Source organism: Penaeus monodon, chromosome 20 (genome assembly GCF_015228065.2).
Source record: "Penaeus monodon isolate SGIC_2016 chromosome 20, NSTDA_Pmon_1, whole genome shotgun sequence".
In the NCBI taxonomy this organism is placed as follows: domain Eukaryota; kingdom Metazoa; phylum Arthropoda; class Malacostraca; order Decapoda; family Penaeidae; genus Penaeus; species Penaeus monodon.
Window position 1 is genome coordinate 19205169 of NC_051405.1, and position 1152 is coordinate 19206320.

The following is a 1152-nucleotide window of genomic DNA, read 5'->3' on the forward strand; positions in this document are numbered from 1 at the left end:
GTAATATCACTCCCTTTGCTTTGCAGGATAACCGTATTCATATTGGGGCCAGGATAGAGATGCGTGTAGTTACCCTTGGGCTGGATGGTGCAGGCAAGACCTCCATATTGTTCAAACTAAAGCAAGATGAATTTGTGTCAACCATCCCAACCATAGGCTTCAATGTGGAGACCATTGAATATAAAAACTTCAAGGTAAGTGCTCAGAATGCACACCTTTTGTCCTTATCTCTGTGGAGATGATTACATAAAGCAACTATAAAAATGCAGGTGTTATTTTGTTTCTCTCTTTCATAGTTTACAGTGTGGGACGTTGGTGGCCAGCCAAAGCTGAGACCCCTGTGGAGGCATTACTACTTCAATACCCAGGCTGTCATTTTTGTTGTGGATGCTACAGATGTTGATAGACTTGTAGAGGCTCAGTCGGAACTGACCAAACTTATGACTGAGCGCGAGTTGAAGGATGCTTCTCTGTTGATTTTTGCCAACAAGGAGGTATGTACATGTGATGGATTAAGTGATACTGCCTTTTTTTTTATATTTGCATGTATAGATAGTTCTTAGTCTTATAAAATTCACTCATACATGGTTTCTCTACATTACTCTATTGTTCTCCAGAATTGTGATGGTGCCCTTGGAGTGGCAGCTCTGACTGAGAGCTTGGGGGTCCACAAGCTGTGCCTTGGCCGCTCCTGGCACATCCAGCCATGTGATGCCCAGTCGGGAATGGGTCTTCACCAAGGCCTAGACTGGCTGGCGCGACAACTCGTTCCCTCAGAAGTCCTGAATTCAGCAGGGTGATTCTTGGTTGCTGAATTAAGAGGCATTTAACACACACACTCACATACCCAAAGGTGAAAGATGATATGAATGGGAAAACTTGAGTATCAATGGTATAGAAATATGTATTAATGTTCTCCCTCTACTTCCCTCATGGGAGTAAATAATGCCAGAAAGTCCAAGAAGAATGGCTGTTTGATGGGAAAATTCTTTGAAGCACAGTATTGATCTACTGTTGTAATGTTGCATGGGTTGAAAATCATATCACTCTAAAAAAATTGTTAGCAGGTATAGCATCATTCAGGTTGATGAATGATAGGAGATTGGAGAGAATGTCAAGATGTTTAAAGGATATGAAAGATTTGATTGCAGT

General features: G+C 41.8%; 1 protein-coding gene across 1 annotated transcript in view; it reads left to right on the plus strand.

Moving 5' to 3' along the window:
* The window catches only part of LOC119585681 (E3 ubiquitin-protein ligase TRIM23-like), an 8006-nt gene extending 6854 nt beyond the window's left edge, over positions 1-1152 (plus strand). The window contains exons 9-11 of the mRNA XM_037934356.1: positions 27-194; positions 297-494; positions 618-1152. Coding sequence (XP_037790284.1) covers positions 27-194; positions 297-494; positions 618-800 — 549 coding nt within the window. The 3' untranslated portion in view covers positions 801-1152. The remainder of the gene's footprint in view (positions 1-26; positions 195-296; positions 495-617) is intronic.